At 30.6% G+C, this 19,852-nt stretch overlaps 1 protein-coding gene across 1 annotated transcript in view; it reads right to left on the reverse strand.

Annotated features, from left to right (window-relative positions):
• Nucleotides 1–1,261: 1,261 nt before the first annotated feature.
• The window catches only part of EYS (eyes shut homolog), a 136,792-nt gene continuing 118,201 nt past the window's right edge, over nucleotides 1,262–19,852 (reverse strand). Inside the window, 3 exon segments of the mRNA XM_033103634.1 lie at nucleotides 1,262–1,444; nucleotides 9,740–9,883; nucleotides 18,902–19,063. Coding sequence (XP_032959525.1) covers nucleotides 1,262–1,444; nucleotides 9,740–9,883; nucleotides 18,902–19,063 — 489 coding nt within the window.

Below are 19,852 nucleotides of genomic sequence, written 5' to 3' on the forward strand. Positions count from 1 at the left end.
TATTTAATTTCCACATATTTATAAATTTACCAAATTGTTTATTATTTTTTATGTTTAGTCCCGTACATTGTGGTCAGAAAATAAACTTTTTATTATTTAAATCCTTTTAAACATATTGCAACTTGTATTAGCGTATGATCTATCTTGGAAAATGTTCCATGTGTATTTGAGAAGAATGCTATTCTGATGTTGTTGAGTGAAATGTTCTATAGATATCTGCTAATTCTAGTTAACTTATGTTGTTGTTCCACATTCTTGATACTTGTTAATCTCCTGCCAAGTGTTATATCCACTATTGGAGGTGACGTATTGGAGTCTCCAACGTCTGTTGTTGAATTGGCTGTTTCCCCTGTCATTTCTGTCAGTTTTTGTTTCATATATTTTGGGTCTCTTTTGTTAGATACATGTTTATAATTGCCACATCTTCTAATGGATTGGCTCTCTTATCATTATAAAATGGCATTCGTTTTCTCCAGTAACTATTTAAAATCTATTTTGTCTGATATAACTATAGATACTCCAGTTTTCTATGGTTGCTATTTCAATGATCTTTTCACAATAATTTACTTTCAAGATAATTGTAAATTTACATATAGAATGTGTCTTCTGTAGATGATATATACTTGTGTATATCCATAAAGTAGGTAGTCTGAAAATTTCTGATTTTTGATTGAATTTTTAATCCATTTGATTTTAATGTTATTATTAATATTGTTGAATTTATGTCTGTAATTTTCCTGTTTGTTTTCCTTATGTCTCATGTAATTTTTTATGCCTCTATTCTCCTTATTCTTTCTTTTGTATTAAGTAAGCATTCTCTAAAGCAAAATTTTAATACCTATAATGCTGTTTACTGTATTATTTGAGCTATTTTATTGATATCAATAGTTGCTCAGGGGCTTACTATATACATCTTATTATGTTGGACTCAACCACCGATTTAATCTACCACAGATGCTAATTTATATTCTAGTGTGATATAGAAAAATTATCCCTATATAAGTCTACATTTCCCCCCTCTTTTTGCACTAACATTATTATACATAGTGTGATAATGTGCATTATATACTATAATTTATAATATATATGTATATGTTATACTATAACATAACATAACAATACTATAACATATATGTATATGTGTGATATATAAATCCCAATATACTTAACAGGAATAATAATTAGTAAATACTATAAAACAGCCCAGTTATGGCTTATCAGTACAATTACAGCTTTTTGATAAATAGGAAATATCCTGTGCTCAAATGCATAAATACCTAGATATATTGAAGTCATCTTTATAAACAGCTTCATGTTGACACCCACTATCTTGATACTCAGTTGTACTTTCCAGATACATTTTGTTGAGCCTTCTGGGAATACATAGACAAAAATATTCTTTATTATCTTCTTCGGTCAAACAACTGCATCCACTTGCACACATCTATAAAAAATAAAAAGACTATTTTAAATGTCCATCACATAATACAATATTACATTCATTTCAAAGTTTGAATTTCATGCTTTCCTTTATATATGAAATCCCTACGTTCCTTTACCAAAGGTAAAATAAATTCAGTTTTGATTTATGTCAAAATCATGGTCAACAGTCATATTCAGTTCATACCCAAATTATGAAAGAAATATGTAAATTGTAAAAAGCTAAATAAATGAACATCCATTATACAATTGTTTTGAAAATATTTTTAAATATTATTTTAATTATATTTACATAGATGTTGCTTAAATGTTAACTGATATGGTGGAAATAGCATAAGATTCATACCAGATCTATGGAAATCCTGTTTCCTTTATCACTAAATAGTTTTTTCATCTTGAGTGATTTATTTCGATTCACCTTTGACCTAAGTGTAACATTTCACTGCATCCCTTATTAAAAATAAATAAAATTAAATATTTAATACATATTTATTTTATATTTGCATGGAAGTCATAATTTTACCTTTTATTAATTAAAGATATTTTTAATTTTACCTTTGTAAAAATATCATTTTAACTATTATGGAAGTTTTCTACAGGTATGCCAAATGAATTTACCTGAATTTACCAAAATTAAGTAAATTTTGTCATCAGAGAAGTAAACCTTTTGGGGAGAGCTTAAACCTAGGCATATATTTTTCAAGCTCTCAGAAGTGAATTTAAAACATCTATAGAACTTTAAAAACTCTTTTATTATTTTCCTCTTGATACTTTCATGTTTCCTTTTTCACATTGGTCTATTTATATCCAAAAAGTTATTTTCCATTGGTGGCAACAATGATTAAGAAATTTGGTTTCCTGATCTGATATTTTGGTGATAGATTAATCATTTATATAGGTCTAGTCTTTGTTGGGTAATAATCAACTGAGAATCTCTTTTTCCATATTTTGAATTAGTGTTCAATTCAATGAAAAAGTTCAAGTCCATTAGGAAGGAGAAAAGTTCTTTGACATGGACAGATGAGTTCTTTGCTATTTACTCTGAACACATGGCTAAAATATTATAATTAAATCTATAAGCTTTATCTGTGTCTTTATGTCTGTGATTGTACTTCACAAAAATCTTTATCCCTCAGTGTTTAAGCATGTAATCATTTCCTACAAAAAGAGAGTATTTTTTGTAATGTTTCTAAATTAAAGGAACGATGCTATAATTGACTTACAAAATTAAGTGAGATTTTACATAAGAAATAATAAATATCTGCATTTTATGACATTTTTATTATTCTCTTTGCTTATATACATGTAAATACATATAAGTACATATTGTTATTTTTGTGTTATGAAATTTGTGATTGTATTGTACTTTATCTCCAAATACTTTAGTGTGTATATTTTATTAAAAAAACTAGAATATTCTCTTACATTACTTCCATGAAATTATCAAAGTTAGGAAACTAACTTTGATATACTATATTTTATAATCTATAAACTTTATTCAAAATTAGCCAATTGTTCAAATATACTGTATTCTTAGAAAAGTATTAGTCAGAGTAAAAATTGTACCAGACAAAGTCAAAAAGTTAAAAAGTCAGGAAAGACTATTCAAGATGATTGCACTAGAGGAGAGAGAGATGAAACTCAGCTCTTCCTAAACAAAAGACAGGATGGTTTTTAAGTGCTATCAGGAGCTAGTGGAAAAGTACTGGAGGAAATTAGGGAATAGATTGATAAATCAGATGTGCAAGGCACATAGAATTATTCCTGAGTTTGCAAAGATTTTGCTCTGTGAGTAGGCCTTCTGTATTTGCTGACTGGCGCCCACGAACAGGCTCCTATTCTGTAACAGGGACTAGGACATAGAGGTACTATCTCCTCCAATACTGACATTTCAAAGAGATGGTTCTCAGGTCCTTGAAAAAGACATCCCCTGGGTTCTAAAACCACCAACAGGCTGAGAGAAGGTTAGCATATATCTCAAAATGGCAGATAAATAATTTACAATTGTAAATTTTCTAAAGTAAATTCCCTAAGACAAATGAGGTCAGGAGTCTATAGCCCAAAATAAACTTATCTAAAGGTTATTCAAGGCAAGAAAAACATTGAGAATGTCTTCGTCATATTCTTAACTAAAGAAAAATACAGTCATGTGCCACTTAACGGCAGGGATAGGTTCTAAGAAACGCAACATTGGGCGATTCCCTAGTTGTTCGACTATCACAGCGTGTCATTACAGAAACCTACTATTAGATGGTATAGCCTGCTACTAACCTAGGCTATATTGTATAGCCTACTGCTCTGTAGGGGAGGAAAAGTAATTTTCCCTGTACCATTTTGGGTTCTTGGCTGAGACATTCCTGTAATAAAGGCAGATTGACAGGAGAAAAACAAACAAACAAAAGTTTAATAACATAAACACCACCTATATACATGGGAGAGACCCAGAAAAAAGAAGTAACTAACCAAAATGTTAAAGCCACCACCATAAATACCATCTTCAGCTTGAAAGCTAAAGAAGATGTTGGTTGGGGTAGGGAGAGTCAGTTATGGGAGGTTACTGGGAAAAGCACAGTAAACAGGAATAAAATTGTTGTTCATTAGTCTTTTGCATTAATAAGACTTTCTAGAGAAAAGGTCACCCCCTCTTGCTGGAACAGCAAGGATGACACACATGGAGATTTCCCTTACAAATATAAATGTCTTTTACAAAGGGTAACTTCCACTTCATTTTCAGAGCTTTTCCCATGTCTGTTATTTCCTTAAATTAACCAGTCTAAAATAATTTTTTATGACAAAGAGACACATTTTGGGTGACAAATTCTGTTTTCCTACCGCTCTTAAGCTACAAACATGTACAACATGTAAATGTACTGAATACTGTAAGCAGTTGTAACACAATGGTTAAGTATGTGTATATGTTTTGCTAAGACTTTACAATGACTCCAAGGTCACTAGGCAATAGGAATTATTCAGTTTCATTATAATGTGGACAGAAAAGGGGCCACAGGTTAAACCTGACAAGCTTAGGAGACTGAAAATAACCACACAAGATGGTCTGAACATAAAATTCCTAACTAAAAACAAGTTGTGGCCTGTAGTCACATCCTTGGCCTGTAGCTTCCTTGACAAAGGTCAATCTTTACCTTAAGTAAGCCTATCTGTTGTCTTCTTGCATCTAAAATAACATACCCTTGGAATATCAGAGTGCCCCCGGGGGCACAACCCATCACACCAAAGGAGGAAACTACAGAATTCCTCATTGTTATCTTGTTCTCCAAATACCATCTCTATGCTATTAACTCTCCTGTACCCACCAATGCAAAATAAGTGTGTGTTCTCTCCATTTTTTGCTTTTTATCCAATCTCAGAGATTTCCCCACTTTGTTTTCTCCCACCCTCTTCATCTTCAACCAATGGATTTCATGTAACCCTCCTCCTTTGATTCCAGTGTATAAAATAAGTTGCAAAACAGCCATTTTCCAAAGCATTTTCTCAACCCGTTGATTCTTTGTTTCCCAGCAATGTCCTCAGTTTGGCTCAAATAAACTCTTATAAGCATTTTCTTAGGCTGAATGTTTTTTCATCAATATTACTCATATGTGACCACCATCTGTTATTAGCCAAAACTTTGTGGTGGAGCATATGACTGTATAGTAAAATGAATTAAAGTCCGAGTTTTTACTGACTTGGACCTAGCCAAAAATACTGAAATAGGCTAATTTGGTAGAGGTCTTTTGTATTCCAACTTTTAGTGTCCCTTTGTCTCTTCTATGTTGTTTTAAAAGCCTCCTCCATCCCTCGTAACTCATAATAATATATGATCTTGTAACTTTTTTGTAGCAGGATAATTAAAAAAAATCATTTATAGTTATGTGCTTTCCTTCCAAAAGTGTTTGCGTTTAAAAAGACCAGAAGATAGAACACTTTTAACACATAGTGGCAAGAAAAATTCTGAGTTGTCTTAAATTAAATTACACTTGAGTAGGAGAGTGAGAGAGAGACAAGAATAATTAACCACTTAACAGCAATGGGCAACTAATGAAAAGGTTGCTCAAGTTCCTGAATGTATGTTGAGACTATCTAAAAATGAAAATAATCAACCACCAGTCACTAACACATCTTTCTTATGCATGAATTTTCTGAACTCTTCCCCACAACCAATCAAAAGTAGAAAATATTTCTTCTGTGTATTTTCTAGAATTATACATCTATCGTAAAACTGCCCCTTTCACCTTTTCCCATCCTCCTTATTTATGGCTAATGTAAATTCTTTTCAAAACAACTTATAGCTTTCTTCCCCTAAACATAACATATCAAAGAGCCATCATCTCCAGATTGGTGGACATGTCTTCCGCATTAGCCAAGCTGCTGGTGGTTTCAGACTGCATGCCCCAGGACCAATTTTCTAGCTAGCATATGGCTCATTAAACCTGTTTTAGAAAAGCTTTCAGTTGTGAGAATATTTTGTTTAACAAAATAAATTAAAGAATACTTTTGGAATTTCAGTCTTTGATAACGAGTAGTGAAATGAACCTAAGGTCGCATCCTATAACGGAAAAATTCTGAGAAACAGAAAAAAAACCAACCAACCAAACAAACAAACAAAGAAAAACAACTACAACAACAACAAAAAACTATTCTTTCCTCCATAAAATGCTTGCTCCTGAAAGATAAGACTGTGAACCAACCGAAATTAGTTATTTACCAAAACTTGATCATCAAATTCACTTTGAGATTCTTACCACATTGTGCCCACCAGCACAAAGCTTTATTCATAAAATATGACACACTTACCAGTAACACATCCACCTTTTGCCAATCAAGGTTGTAAAGTGTATAAATATCTTCCCATAATTTCTCCCTTTTCAGACACTAGTAAGATTCTGTTAAAGTTGTGTTTTACATTACTGCTTAAATCTAAAAGAATTATTTTTCTTGATCAACGGAATTATCTGGCAGTTTTTTGGAGCATCAATCCTGAACACAAAATTCTGTAAAGATCCAATTAAAGTGCCCTTAGTACCAAACCTGAGGACCCCAGACTGAAAACAGTTTGCTACTCTGAGACCACTGGATATTCCTTTCTCTAACTGTGACAGTGACATAAGTACAGTATCAGTTTTGAAATCCAATTTTTTTCATCAAATTCCCAAATTCTATGTTTGTCTCTTAAGAATAAAGAAAAAAATAGGAATTATTTGATCATGTGATCCAATTCAACCTGGAGAGGCAGGAAATCTCTGTTAACATCACTTCCTGTGGTGATTCTGTAAGAAGATGACTGCTGGGAGAGGACGGAATAGGTCTTAAAACTTCATCATCCAGATGACTGAAATGAAAAATGACTTCAGATGATCACATCAGTCTGCATTCCTTGGACAAAATTTACATGGAGTCACAGTTTCAAAATCTTGTAAACACTTTTGTGAGCCTTCAGTTGGGATTGACTACTCTTGGGCAGGTTCTGAAGACATGACATTGCACAAGCACCTACGTAAATTTTCTTGGGATCCTCTCAATCTCAAAGGTTTCAACACCATGCATTACTTCCTTCATGTTGCAAGTCATGTAGATATTTCTTTAACTGTTATAATTTCTCAGACAACAGTCTGAAATTGAGTGGCTACTCTAGGGAAATTTTGACATGAACAAGATGGTTCATATGACAAATGCATTAAAACCAAAAGAGAAAAACTCTCATGAGGAGAGTCTCCAACCTGTGTGTCTAATTACTCTGTTTAATGCACAAGAACCCCTCTTTCATGTTCATGCCTCTGGAATTAATAAGCACTAGGTTTTTAATTATATGGCTCTATGAAATTGTCAAGGATGTGAGTTATTATTTAGACTGTCCATGATACTGTGTATCCCTGAAAATAAGACCTAGTCAGACAATCGTCTCTAATGTGTCTTTTGGAGCAAAAATTGATACAAGACCAGGCTTATACACATTATATTATTTTAGATGAGGCCCTGTCATATATTACAGTAAAATAAGACCAGGTCATATTAATTTTTGCTCTAAAAGACGTATTAGAGCTGATTGTCTAGCTAGGTCTTATTTTTGGGGAAAGATGGTAATTTGTTTTTGTGTTTCTGAGTGTATTTGTAAAAATGCACTTTTCTGCATTTAAGCCTCTACTACTCTTTGCAGCAAGGAGATAATTAACCTTTATCAATAATGATTTTACATCTGTCTGAAGCTTGTTCCCCTTCACTTCTTCATTTTTTTTGCTATTTGTTCCTTTCTTTTTTGCTTGGGAAATTAAAAAAGTTATTGGTCATAAATAACATCTCTGTCATTATACGTAGCAATATATTTCAGATAGTAAAAAAATGCAAGGAAAAAGAAAATGATTAACTCTGCATTTATTTGTATGTTTTTCCTTTGCCAAAAATTTAGCAGGGCAGAAAATATGTGTGGGTAATATAATTAGTCTTTTTGACGAATAGAAAATTAGTCCCTTAGAGTTTTGGCATAAACTGGAAAGTCTTGATTTTTCAAATATATTAACACTAAGATTTATTTATATTAAAAAGAGGTTATGTAATTTCCCAAAATATAAATAACTCCTCAGGCAAGTGAGAGTTATTAATTTAACCTTGAAAGAACTATCCTATCATCATTTTCTCAGATTATTATTTTAAATATATGAAATTGAAATAATTGAATTTTTAATAATAGATATAATTTAAAAGGGTTTAATCTTGTGGATTTGTATTTATTCTACTACATTGATGTACTAGAATGTTTTATTGATGATACTGCAAATCATAAGGACTTAACATGATGGTTTAAATTGCAATTTCCAATTATTTGGTCAACATCAAAGACCTCACAGTGATATTAAATGGAACTAATAAATTACATTTTGATACTTGAACAATTTTTAAGTAAGAAAAATATACAAATATTAGTCCATAAATATAGCTTAAAATTACCCTTGTTCCTTATAGAATAGAAATTACAACATGCAAATATAACTAATTAATGTACATTTATGTTTAAATATATACTCATATATTTATGTTTATTTTGCCTAACATAAAAGTTTTAAAAGTTATATAAAATGTGTGATCATGAAAAAATAAAATAGCTCCATGGTTATTTGACTGCTGTCTTTGTGTTTCTTATGAGTCTAATAAAACAAATGTTAGTTTGTTTAAAGTCGGTAATTATTTTAAAACACAGGGAAATAGAAATATGCATACAAGATAATAGATATGATTTGCTTGTGTGTTTCCTAAGTGAAAATATATAGTTAATTAGTAAATTTAATATAATATATAATGTTTTTAATATGCTGATAAAGTTAAATATATCTTAAAGATTAAAACTTTAGTTATCTATGTACATAGTCATGTATCTGTGATTGGCTAAATACATACGCGTAAAAGTATATTAAGCTTAATATCTATTTTTATGAATTTTAAAAACAATAAAATATATAACTGAAGGCACACATGAAATTAAAAGTTCTGAGGAATTGGAAATCCATTTGCTTATATTTATAATGCCTCCCTACATGGCTGTTTTTGAAGTAAACAGTATTGTTTTTTTAATAAAGTTGGCTTAAAGTTAATGGATTTATTCATGATGAAAATAGCTTATACATCTTTATTGAAAATCTTATATAAATCATATGCTGAAGATAAAATTAGAAAGATTTATTTCTATAAAATGAACAAGTTAGTTTGTGTCCAGAGAAGAGAGATTACAAATGTTTTGTTAACTCTCCAAATCTTTTGGAAAACTCCAGTCATTTGACAAAAATGTTCCTCATTTGCTTAAAATTAATATCCTAAAATTTGTGTTTCTTATTGTCATTTGTTTGAAAATATGATCCCAATTTGTATAATATGAGGGTGACACGAAGAAAGAGAGGGCCACTTTTAGTATTTTTGCATTAGGCACCACAATTGTTAGTGGTAAAATTGCCCAGGATTAGAAATCACCCAGAGATTTAAGTATATTCTAAAAGACAATGGTAATTCTTTTTAATCTTTAAACAAAAATGTGGCATGATCACAATAGCATTGGAAAGGCTTTAATAACTTAGCAAATTATAACATGAATGGAACACAAAAAGACTAAAGATTAAATTACTATTAAAACTCTTCTTTACCTCTTTATATTATACATATATGAGGTAAAATGTCTTCCAAGTAGATGTGGTTATTTTTAAACTGTACACATCTTGAACATGGAATTTGTAAACTTAACATTTCTAACTTTTTCAAATAAGTCATTTTCAAGTTAAAGAGACAGATGAGGAACTATCACATATATTTACCTTACCTCCATTGTTTCTTTATACTGGAAGCAACATACATAATTAAGGTTTTCAGATTTCTTTACATAGATTGCATCTTCAGGGCAGTTTGTAGTGAGAAAGAAGTAAGCATCAATAGCCACTTCATATTTTTCACCTCCAGATCCTTTCAAAGAGATAAAAAAAAATCACTTTTTATAAACTTGAACACACATGGAATTATTAAAGACAGTTGTCAAATTACTTGAGAATATCAATTTGATCTTTGACAATACTTACGAAAAATACGGTTTTATGTCTATATAATATTAAATTTGAAAAAGATCTAAAATAGAATAAGGCCCAACCCTCCCTTTTTAAAAGTGGCCTGAGAAATAGAGCATTAGAACAAGAAATGCTATCCAGGTCAATGCATTTTTTAAAAAGTAATCAAATATCAAATAGATTTCCAATTGTAAAAATGATGTAATAATTATAAAGAATACATTCTGTACAAAATCATTTTCATCTTTTATATATTGCAGTTGCACACACACACACACACACACACACACACTTCAAAATAAAATTTGGGAAAAAATCCTTAAAATATTTGTGATACAAAAATGATCAAGACCTCATACTAATTTTCTGACAGGAAGCAATGAAGGGAGTGTGTGTGTGTGTGTGTGTGTGTGTGTAAAGTATAGCTACAGATATGCATATATGCACATGTACATGCATACATGTACGTATATACTTTATCTGCTTCACACTCCAATTTTAGACAATATCTATGAAATTATAAAATGATTAGATTGCAAAAAAGTTAAGAATATGACCTATATATTCAGAGGAAACTTAGTAAAAACAAACACACAGATGACCCAGCTTTAAATTATTGTACAAACACTGTAAAATATCTATCATAAATGTGTTGAAGTATCTTTAGAAAAAGATTAATATAATTGGTAAACTCATAGGGAATGAAACTGTAAAAACAACAACAAAATTGAAATCCCAGAATTGTGGAAAGAAAGGAGCTAATTAAGCTGAACTGAGGACCTATTATCTTTCATCAATTGATGTAATAATACCTAGGTGATAAAAGACCATAAGTTTGTAAACGTAACTAAACCTCCTAGTAAAAAGACCAATAATATTTGTTAGTGAGATAGCATTTATTCACAGAATCATCTACCTAATATCTCCATTTTAGAATTGCTTATAGTTAATGATCCTAAAGTGTATGGCTTGTGAGGCAGGACTTCCTGAAAAATATCATGTAAGCTATGTGACTTACATCTGAATTGTAGAGATGGTTCCCAAGCTGAAATTCCCCTGCTGTGTGCAGACCTTATTTAGAAATCTCACATATAACTCTGCAAATAAAGAAAGAGGCTAGGAAGCCATGCAAAATGTCCCAGACCTTTCAAACTTATCAGTGTAAGTTGACTGCTTATAATTTAAAATTATAAAAAATATTTACTCTATTAGTAATAAAATAATCAGTGGATGGGGTTATCAGAAATGATACACAAGATAAGAAAAAAATCAATAAATTTAATGATGCCAATAAAAATCATATCTTCAATGTCCTGAAAGAAAACTCAAATGTGGTTATGCTAGCCAAACATAATCAATTAATGAATGTTCCTGGAAGAGTTTAGGTATTATTATATTTAATTTTTTTTGAATATTTGGGAGAACTTAGATAGGAAACTATATATATCCAGTGGTTTTTTGTGGATAGGTTTTTAGAAACTACATTATTCAATTATCTTAGAACTTGTAGGATTATTAAATTTTATATTTATTATTGAGTCAGTTGGCCAAGTAGTATTTTTCTAGGAATTTACCCATTTTATCTAAGTTGTTCAATTTATAAGCATAGAGTTTCCATAATGATGCAAGTGATTCAAAATTTGAATTTAACTAAGGTACTATTGCCACTTCCTCCCAAAGCCTCAAAAAGAGCTAATGAAAAAATATAAAACAAAAACTTTAACCCACAGAAAGAATGAGAGGGAAAATAATAGTGAGCAGATATTTTTAATACATTTTTGAGAAGTTGAAAAGATGATGGAAGTGCAGTGACTAAATTAGCAGAATGGCAATAATCAAAACACCAAAGCCTAATTAGAGGGCAATTTATGAAAAATAAACTGATCTACCTAGCAGAAACCAGTACTTAAAGGTTTCTGAGAATGTGGTACTTAGATGGGGTCTGGACGCAGTTTCTCTCTCAAATCACAAATCCAAATAATTATTCTGACCCCTCACTCACCTCCCACAGGGCAACAAACAAATAATTTTCAGGGTTTATTCTCAGGAGACAGAATCTTAGAGGCTCCTGCCTCAAAGATTACCAAACTCATGTTTCCCCACCGAAAAGGCAGCTGTCAGTTTGTAACTCTAATAGAGCTGCCAATCATCAAAGCCCATCTTCACATGGTAAGCTTTCAACGCCTTCTTCCATCCTCACCATTAAATATGATCAACCAACATTCGGCAGAAAAAATTGAAATGAGAAAGAACAAACCATCGTTAAAAATACTTACAGAAAACAGAAACACTAAATGGAATAGAAGAAAATTAAAACAATCAAAATGATAATATTGTTAGAGGCATAAGAAATGTTATTTTACCTATATAAAATAACAGGATGTCAAGGAAATATACAATTTAGGAAATAGAAAATTACAAACACGACAAAAACAAACAAACAAAAAATCTTCACACTAGATTTAAGATATTTTATTGGATGAATAGAGTAGAGAAAAGAATAAAATAAATAAATAAAAACATGATAAAATGAAGGATGAAATTAGGTGATTAAATATCAAATTCTGGACTTAGGCGTACAGAATAGAAAAAGAGAAAAGAACAATTTTTAATAAAATAATACAGAGACCATATCAAAACTGAAAGGTATGGTTCCAAATGAAAGGGTTTATCAAGTGATTCACAATTGAACCAGAATATTATCATGGGGATGTAAATTGGTAGTCATTATGGAAAACAGTATAGAGGTTCCTCAAAAATTAGAAATAGAACTACCATGTGATCTATCAATCCCACTTCTGGGCATTTATCCAAAGAAAATAAAAACAGTAACTGAAAAAGATATATGCACTTCCATGATTATTGTAGCATGATTTACAGTAGCCAAGCCATGGAAGTAACCTAACTGTCTATCAATGGATGAATAGAAAAAGAAGTTATGATATATACATAATGATATATATATGTATATATACATATATATATGTTATTCAGCCATAAACAAAAATAAATCTTGTCATTTGTGCCAACATAGATGGACCTAGAATGCACTATGCTAAGTTAAATAAGTCAGAAAAAGACAAGTAAAGTATAATCTCATTTATATGTGCAATATAAAAGGGAAAAAAAAGCAAACTCATATATACACAGAACAGATTAGTGGTTGCCAGAAGTGGGGGATGGAGATCAGTGAAATGGCCAATGGTGATCAAAAGGTACAAACTTCCAGTTATAAAATAATAAAAATCCTTAGGATGTAATGTTCTGCACGGTGACTATAATTAATAATATTGTATTGTATATTTGAAAGTTGCTAAGAAAGTAAACCTTAAAAGTTCTTATCACGAGAAAAAAACCTGTAACTATGTATGGTGATGAATTTTAACTACAGTTACTGTGGTGATCATTTTATAATATATAAAAATATAGAATCATTTATACACCTGAAACTTAATAATGTTATATGCCAATTCTATCTATCTATCTATCTATCTATCTATCTATCTATCTATCTATCTATCTATCTATCTATCTATCTATCTATTTGGTCCCCCAAAGTCCCAACATAGTGAAATTTCAGAACATTGGGGCAAAGAACATAGAAAAAGGCTCCCAGAGAAAATAACAGTTGAATATAAAGACTCAAAAGGTAGCCTATTATATACATGATTTTATATTATTGCAGGCCTTCCAGTCTTTTCCCTTTATCATGCATCTCATCGACTGTTATATCAGTACTGGGAGTATTCCACAATCATTTCTACAGTTATGTTCATTGTTTTGCTCAAAAAAAACAACGATGCCACTCTAATCTTGTACATACGAGTGTATTACTCAGCATGTGGATGGGAAGCATGTGATGTGAAAGCTAGGTCAAACAGTATATACATTTATATTCGGATGCATATTGTAAAATTGTCCTGTGTAGATATTAGAGTGATTTTACATTTTGCTATCAATGGATAAAATTACCAAGTTGTCAAGCTCTCAATATTTGCCAGACTTAGAGCAGAAAAAATATGTATTTATAGGTTTTTAAAATTTTTCTTTGCTCTCATTATGCGTAAAACTGAATATTTTCTCATATATTTAGGAATAATTTCTGTGAGTTTTGTAGTTTTCCTTCTCCATTTGACTGCTTCTATAATATCTTTTACAAGTGGACATTTTTGCTTTTCATGTAGTCAAATGACCAGTCTTTTCTTTCTGGTGTCTAAATTTCGATTGGAAGATACAAAGGCCATCCTCATCCAAATTTATAAAGTAATTGCGTAACATTTTTCTGATTCTTTCATCATTTTAATTTTTACATTTAAAACTTTATCAATGTTAATTTAACTGAGGTATATTGTAAGATATAAATCCAACTATTTTTTCAGATGACTACCCAGTCGTTTAACATAAATTAATGAATAGTCCCTATTTACTCTAACAGATGGAACTATTCCATGCTAAATTTTTGCATAACTTGGATTCACTTGTTAATTTTGTATTTTCCATATTTTTTTTACTATAAATGCAGCAATAACATGTTTTTCATTATTGAAGCTATATAATATGCTTTAGTATCTGGCAGAGCTAAACTGTACCTCAGCTACCCATACAATGCACTTTTTTGGCATATACCTAGCTTTATTTATTTATTTAGTTTTCCGTGTAGACTTTAAAAAATAAAACAAACATAATGGCAGTGTTGTTTTATTGAAATCTTAATAAATATATGTAATAATATGGAGATTTGAAATCTTTAATACACTATCCTCTCCAACAGCATGGTATATATTTTCATATAATATTTTTTAGATTTTGTATGTTTATAAATATCCTGTGGCAATATTTGAAGTTTTTTCAATTTTAAATTTTCTTGTCTTTGTTAATGTAAGTCCTAGGCATTTTAATATTTTAACAGCTGTTTACAGAAATTCTTTTTTTCATTATACCATTTAATTAACTCTTATCTCTATATAGAAGCCATTTATTTCTACTCAGTATATTTAATTAATAGAATTCTATTACTGTAAAACTGTTTTTAAAACATTATGTTTAATATAAGTGAAAAGTACTAAACAACATTTTAAACCTTTTTTTAAAAACTCAGATATTTTTAAAATCTTGAAGTTAGGCCCTAAAATCCTAACTTAATGTAAAAATAGCAACGGGTATTTAGCAAAAGAAGACTTGCTCAAGTGAAGCCGTATGGTAAGAAAAATACTTTTGACAATGTGTTTGCTTTGGTGATACAGGATTTTGTGCTCTCACAATAATCATTATACAATTATAAAAATAATTCAAATGAATAGATTATAATTAATGTCTTATAATATCTTCTACCACAATAATACCCACTATTTGAAAAAGAAAACAGAATTAAAACTAATACTGGTTTGCAATGTAATTCACAAATGCAATAATTACTATTCATTTAGGAAAAAAAAGTTCCCTGGAACATATTAAATGTCTTAAATGTATGTTTAATTTGGTCAAATAAACTGTAATGATCACAAGCTTTATACAAAAGAAAAGTATTCAAAAAGAAGTTGTCTCTTTTTTGTTATGATTTTATCTTTTCTTAACCATAATTCATACTCTCTTATTTCACTTCACAACTCATTATCCACTCTGTCAGTATCTTCTTTTCTCAAACCTGATAATACATATAATGAACATAGATTATGACATTGAAAAGAAACAGTGCATGTCAGCTCTTTCTCAAGTTGTGCACTGTAGACCAATTGTCCTTGAAGGGACTTCTTCTAATTAATTACCATCCTTTTTTGTAGAGCAATCATATTGGCAAGAATCGATTGGGCATGTAAGACACTTCATTTAGTTGGTAGAATATTCTCTTAATTAAAATAATTTTACTGCTGGTAAAATTAATGCACCCCATGCAAACTTACCAGCTTGATTTTAATGTTGCTCTTCAATGATATTTTATCAGGGGAAAAAAGAAATAAGATCTTAACAGCAACAAGCAGAAAAAAATGAGAATTATATAAAATGTGTAATTAATTTTACACACTTTTTTTACTTATCCTAACTAACATCTGTTTTGTTTTTAAAACAGTACTGAAAAATGTGTTGCTTTGTTGAATCCTTGTACTAACATTAAAAAGTAATTTGGGTGGCTCTACCTAAATATTTGGTGACTATTGAGCTGTATCTCACTGGCTTCTTTCACTTGGACTTCCCACGTCATTTAGAATCTCAGATGGGGAGGTCACATAATTTTTATTTTTGTAATAATTAGCTATGTGTATTAATTTCTGAATATAGATTCATGAAGGCATAATGAGTAAATACACATATTACTTTGATAATAATTGCTCAAAGCTGATTTATCCATGAGCAATATTGACTTCACACTATCCCATGTCCTAGGAAATATGTTTATTATACTATTGTCATTCATGAAACTAGCTATATCTGCTCAGAGATAATTTATCCATGAGCAATTTAATTTCCTATTAATCCTATTTTTCCTAAAAAAACACACATTTGGTATTTTATTGTTGTGAATATGTTCTCTTTAGCTGTTTTCAGTTCTCAAAGAATTTTAATGTTTAAAATTAAGTAAATGCATATACATGCATTAATCCCACTTTGAAACAAAAGGGAATCAAGCATATATGTTATACTAGTGCTAAAGTCCATCAACTGATTTGGCTGGTAACCATAGATTATGCTTCTCAATCTGCACACTAAAAGCATTTCAGGAGCCTTTAAAGATCTCCTGTGTCCACCTCACTACAATTTCAGTTCGACTTCTCTGTAGTGGAAGTCGAGTAATAAACATAATTTAAAAGCTCATCAGATGATTATAATATGTGGCCAATATTTAAAATAATTGCACTAACACAGCCCTGATGTAGTCCTGAGACCAGATATGTCAGGTAACTTCCCTAACCACCATTGTTGTTGTTCTTGTTTGTTTTGTTTGCAACATTTTTAAAATAATAAGTATTTATAACACCATCTCTGAGGTTCCATTTATCACTAACAATATAATCAACAAGCCATTGCTTTCTTCTACCACATTTGGTCTTGAGTGTGATTTGCTTAATGAACTGATAACTATTTCTGTCATTAGGGGTTGTTAATTCTCCAGAATACCATTTTATGAGCATGACAAAATAAATTATCATGTCTTCTGTTTGAAAGACTAATTGTTAGTTTACTTCAAAACTGTTTTAATGTAATGGTAGTGTTATAAGTGCAGCTGATGTCAGTTGAATAAAATAAGCCATTAGTTGAGAAAAGACACATCAATTCTACTATTTTGGTGATTAGTGATAAACCACAATGCCAAAGTATCATTGACAGAGGAAGTAGTCCTTAAAAGAATTAATTGGAGTACCATACAGTTTTAAGAATATGGATCAATTTACTTGAGCCAAACCAAAGAGTATTCAAAGTGTAATCAAAGAACAGAAAATTATGGCCATCAAAGTAGATTTTAAAATAGGCACTGCTTGTGTATAAAACATACAAAATATATTTAATGAAACATATGTTGGAATTATTTCATTTCAAGTTTTAAAGCCAGAAAACTAGGATTCCTATTGACACACTATCCATTGCTTGCGTATACAATTCATAAAACAAGAACTTCCACTTATTTAAGTTTCTATCACCTCACAATAGGCCTACCATTTCCACCTTCTCCAATCTATTTCTCCACTTCATCCTTTTTGAAAATGAGTCAAACTCTACAATGATTTCCTATTCTTTTTACAACAAAAATCTAACTATTTAACCCAACATTTTAGTTTTGGCATGACCTTCTCACCCAAGTCTTATTTTTACTCTTGTTCTAAGAGTTCCAGCAAGGCCTTCAAATGATTCCTCTCTTCTAATTTTATGTTTTTATTTTCTGTTTCTTTTAACCCACTTTACTGGGACATGATAGACATACAAAAAGTTGTAGACGTTGAATATATATAACTTGATGTGTTTGGAAATAAATATATACCCATGAAATGATAATTACAATCAACCTCATAAACTTACCTATCACCTCCAAAAATTTCTTCCCATCCCTTTTGTTTATTTGTCTTTTATTTTGTTTGATTTTATATTTTTCCTATTGTGGTAAGAGCATTTACAATATGATCTACTCTTTTAGCAAATTTCTAAATAATACACAATATAGTATTGTTAATCATATGCCCTATGTTGTACAGTAGATTTCCAAAACTTATTTATCTTGCATAACTGAAATTTTACACCTTTTGAAACATAATGTTTTTAAAAGTATAATTCCCTCCATCTGTTTTCTAAACTTCTCCAAGTCCTCTACTCTGGCCTCATTCTCCATATCTCTGTTCAAGGGTCTTTTTATCATGGAAACCTTATTTAACCTCCCAACTTACTCTCCCAATTTCCCATAATTTCTTTCTCTCTTCCTTCTCCTTCTCCTTCTTCCTTTTCCTCTTCCTCTTCCTCTTCCTCTTCTTCTTCTTCTTCTTCTTCTCCTTCTTCTTCTTCTCCTTCTTCTTTTCTAAAATGGTTATACACATTCATGGAAGGATATTTCTTTCTGTAGAAGCATTTTAGTTCAATTTACAATTACATATTTATCACTGTGGTTATTTTCCCAATAATTCCCCTGCAAAAAATAGTCAAATCTATGAAAGTAGGGGATAACTCTAATATTCTTCACAATTATATAACTTGAACCAAACAGAATTCCTGAAATGTAGTGGGTGCTAAGCAGATGTCTGTTCAAAGAACAAGTCAGAGAATAGGAATATCAAATTCATTTTTTTCATTTTGCCTTTGAGATATAAAATATTTTGTGCGATTAGAAAATGAATACTTACCTAGTAAAGGTTGAAGTGATTCAGGCAAATTAACAATAAAATATATCTATCTAGATAGATATATTAGACAGATAATGGATAGATAGATACATAGATATAGATAAATCCCAATTGCCACACATATTTAAGTTGAGGAGGATGGGAAACTTCAACTTGGCAAATATCATGGCTGATGGATCCACAGTAGCAGGGATACAGGGGAATTACGCCAACATTTTTCAGAAACCAACCTGGATTTCTTTTGCACCCTGGACTGCATACATACTAGGAAAATGAAGTAGTGAAAATAATAAATACTTTACTGAAATGTATTTCATTATATACTTTGGCTTATTAAACACACAGATAATTTTTAAAACTACCAATTCAAAAAAGTTTATAGGACACATCTCTTATCCCATGCTTTGCATATTCCTTCTATTCTTTTAATTTATTTTCTGTACCATCTTTCATCATGTTCATGTTCAAAACTCCTATGTAATATATATTTTTTTGGCTTTGACTCACTCCTTAATCTGCAACTGTGGCCCTCAATCTTCTGTTTACTGGGCTATAATTAATTTTTTTTTAATTGAAAGTAACTATGGTATAAATTAACAGACATTATTTAGAACATGTATGACCTGATAGGACTAACATCATGAAATGCCAAGGTCCTGTTTGAATTTGTTAAAATTTTAACATTTAAATAATTAAATATTTTAATATAACCAGAGCATATGTCCTATAAAATGATATGTCTATGTAATCTCTAGTACCTTCAAAGGCAGAATTCATAATTGGTTATATCAACAATGAAATTAATTAAATTTCAACAATTTCAGGTCACACTGAAGCCATCATTAAGTTTTAATACATGATCCTTTATTGAGGTGTTAGGATGACATAAACCAATAAGATAAATTTAAGCCCTAGCAACAGAGTAGGGCTTCTGTTTAGAGTATACCCTACAATTATTTCTACTTCTCCCAGTTTCCAATGAGCAAATTCCCCACAAATTTGGCAGAGGGAAGCACCGCTGAGTCATGGGGCATACGGAACCACTAACATCTG

The sequence above is a fragment of the Rhinolophus ferrumequinum genome, chromosome 3, assembly GCF_004115265.2.
Source record: "Rhinolophus ferrumequinum isolate MPI-CBG mRhiFer1 chromosome 3, mRhiFer1_v1.p, whole genome shotgun sequence".
Taxonomy (NCBI): domain Eukaryota; kingdom Metazoa; phylum Chordata; class Mammalia; order Chiroptera; family Rhinolophidae; genus Rhinolophus; species Rhinolophus ferrumequinum.